Below are 3,047 nucleotides of genomic sequence, written 5' to 3'. Positions count from 1 at the left end.
TAATAAAAATGCATATATACATACAGTATACATATGCATAATAATTCAATATATTTTTGGCCCGCCCAGCTTTGGGTAGGTGAGGACTGAGGACTAGGTGCTACTGTTGTCTGTCTGTCATTCATTCATTACTATTTGTGTTAGTCTGTTAGACCACATAATCAGCAAAATGAACACCATAAAGCATTCTAATTTTTTACTACACATAATTACATGTACCTCATTTTATACTTTCTCTTTCTCTCTCTCTTCCAGGCTAAGTCTTATTTTGCAGAAGGTGAATTGGAACAAGCTTTTATACTCTACAACAAGTTTGCTACGTAAGTTTATAAATAAAAATGACATGCAGTATCTTTTTGCAACCCTAATCCTTCAAAAATTTACCTTTGCTCCTGTTACTGCTACTCCCTGTCCTTTTACTTCTGTTACTCCAACATTTATTCTCCAAACTTTTTCTCTCTTTTCCTTTTATTTTATTCTCCCCCTCTCTCTCTCTTCTCCCAGGGGGAATTTGGTAAACTGACATTTTAATAGCTATTTGCCAAATTAAAACCCGCCAATCATAGCAATATGCCAAAATTGCCCCCATCTAGCTATACATTCTTAAACTTTCTCTTCTTTCCTCTCTCTTCCTCTCCCCCCCAGTCTATTCATTGAGAAACTCCCAAAGCATCATGAGTACTCCAGAGCTCCAGCAACAGAGAAGCAAAGAGTAAAGAAACTAGTGAAATCTTCCTTTGATCAGGCACTCCTCTGTAAGGAGAGACTAAAGGAGAAGTATACACAAGAGAAGGAGCTGTTCATACAGAGAAGAGAGAGTGAAGTAAGTAATGATTTATTATGTACTGTGGTGAATTGGTGATGTTTTTATATTTTGCAGTACTTCTGTAAGTAAATGTACTGTGTATGTATACTGTGTATAAATGTATTTATTATGTACACTGTGGTAATGCATTTATTTATGGCAAGTAAATTTTACAAATACTGCCTTATTATTGCTATTATTTACAAAATAAATTTGATCAAAAATTTAATTGTACATGTACCGTAAATCCTTAAATAGAAGCCACATTTGAATAAACGCCGGGGTAGCAATAAAATTAAACTATAAATACGCAACACTAGCCTAGGAGTGACTCAGTAGTCTAGTGGATAATGCCTGAAGTTCCAGAAGTCAAAAGCATGAGGTTACGGGTTCGAATCCCGCTTTGGGCTGACGTTTTTTTATTTTTTATATATTTTTTCGAGATCCAAATACCATTTTAGGAAATAGACGCCCGGGCTTTTATTTAAGGAAATACGGTACATGTATGCCTTTATATATAACCTTGTTCAAATTAGTCTTGTTTTAAATTTTTGTCCACAAATTGTGTTAGGAACTAGGTAGAAGAATTCTGTAAAATTGAGAGAAATGTGGAGAGTAGAGAGCAATAGCTTATTAATTTATTTTCTCTCTCTTTCTCTCTCTTTAGAGAGCTATAGAAGAGAGGAAGGCAACAGAAGAGAGAGAGAAGAGAGAGGAAAGAGAGAGAATGATAAGAGAACAAGAGGAGAAGAAAAGAAGAGAAGAACTAGAAGAGAGAGCAAGACTGGAAGCATATCTAGCAGGTAGTTACCATACACCATAATAGCTGGTAGTTTTTGAGGCCAAGAAGTTATAGCAAATTGCTGAATTTTTGATGATTAGCAAGTTTTAATTTATTGGGTGGATTTGTAACCATGTGCCATTGAGCATGTCAGAATTGCAGGTTTTGAATGGCTATGAGTATGCCAAATTTGCCAAAATGACCACCAGCTACTTTTATGTGATAATAATAGCTAGTTCATTTACATGTACATGTACATTTTACAGAAACTCCTACTCAAGAGAAAAAGCTTCCCTTAACCACACCTACCACTCCCTCCAAGCCAGACCCACAATTGTCAGAGCCACGCCCACAAGCAACCGAAGCCCCACCCACCATCCAAATAGAAGGAGAAGAAGGCGGAGTCAATGATGATGATGATGATGAAGGGTGTGTCTCTTATGATGATATGCTACTATTGTCCAATAACCAACCTTATTATTATGATGATGATGAAGAGGAAATGGAAACAGGAGGAGGGGGAATACCCACGTCTACTGAAGGGGGAAAACCCACGTCTACTGGAGGGGGAGTACCCACGTTTATAGGAGGGGGAAAACCCACGTCTACTGGAGGGTGGGTTCCTGTTGATGGAGGGATGAGAGGGGATGTACCCACGTCTACCGGTAAAGAGGAGTCAGATCATGTTAGTTTGACTGCTACTGATGCTAAACTTAGTAAAGTACTTCCTTCAATTGTACCTCAGGTATGAGTATTAATATATTATTAATAGTAACAGTAAAACTATAATAAATCAGGGTTTTCTGCTAAGTTTTTCCCAAATTTTGCCAAAATTGAAAAGTAGAGGATTCTTCATTTTTATAATTTTCCCTGATACATATACATTTACTTATGTTGTGTAAAAAGTTTAAGTTGATTCCGATCAAATTTGAATTTTTTACGAATTTTTTAAGTTGCTCTAAAATTGGGCCAAAGTCCCTGTACTATAGTACATGGTCTCGGGCCAAATTTCGCCAAAAATGAAAAATTGAAAATTCTCTGCTTTTATGATTGTTTTTGATACTTATACATTTACTTATTTGTATAGAAAGTTTGAGTTGATTCTGATCAAATTTGAAGTTTTTATGAATTTTTGAAGTTGCTCAATGGGTTTTTGCTTGTCGCAGATTTTGTGACAATGGAACTAATGGATTTTTGCTTGTCACCCATTAGATCTAATAAATGTTTTATTTATTTATTATTTATTTATTTAATTGTTTATTTATTTTTTAGGTCATAGAACGAAGCCGATCAGAGCAAACACAAAACTGTCAAGCCCCACCCCCAACTAATTATCAAGCTCCGCCTCCTACTAATTATCAAGCTCCTCCCTACCAGACTCCACCTACTGGGTATCAAGCTCCGCCCACTAATTATCAAGGTGCATATCAGGTCCCACCCCCTAATCAAGTACCCTATCAA

At 36.3% G+C, this 3,047-nt stretch overlaps 1 protein-coding gene across 1 annotated transcript in view; it reads left to right on the top strand.

Annotated features, from left to right (window-relative positions):
• Nucleotides 1-255: 255 nt before the first annotated feature.
• LOC100641440 (STAM-binding protein-like A) overlaps nt 256-3,047 on the top strand; it is a gene marked incomplete at its 5' end in the record, with an annotated part of 17,904 nt that continues 15,112 nt past the window's right edge. The window contains 5 exons of the mRNA XM_020002313.1: nt 256-320; nt 646-823; nt 1,473-1,608; nt 1,853-2,331; nt 2,859-3,047. Of these exons, the coding sequence (XP_019857872.1) occupies nt 256-320; nt 646-823; nt 1,473-1,608; nt 1,853-2,331; nt 2,859-3,047 (1,047 nt within the window). The remainder of the gene's footprint in view (nt 321-645; nt 824-1,472; nt 1,609-1,852; nt 2,332-2,858) is intronic.

The sequence above is a fragment of the Amphimedon queenslandica genome, unplaced genomic scaffold, assembly GCF_000090795.2.
Source record: "Amphimedon queenslandica unplaced genomic scaffold, v1.1 AMPQUscaffold_12939, whole genome shotgun sequence".
NCBI lineage: Eukaryota > Metazoa > Porifera > Demospongiae > Haplosclerida > Niphatidae > Amphimedon > Amphimedon queenslandica.
Note: the sequence above shows the minus strand (reverse complement) of the source record. Positions and strands in the feature narration are given on the sequence as shown.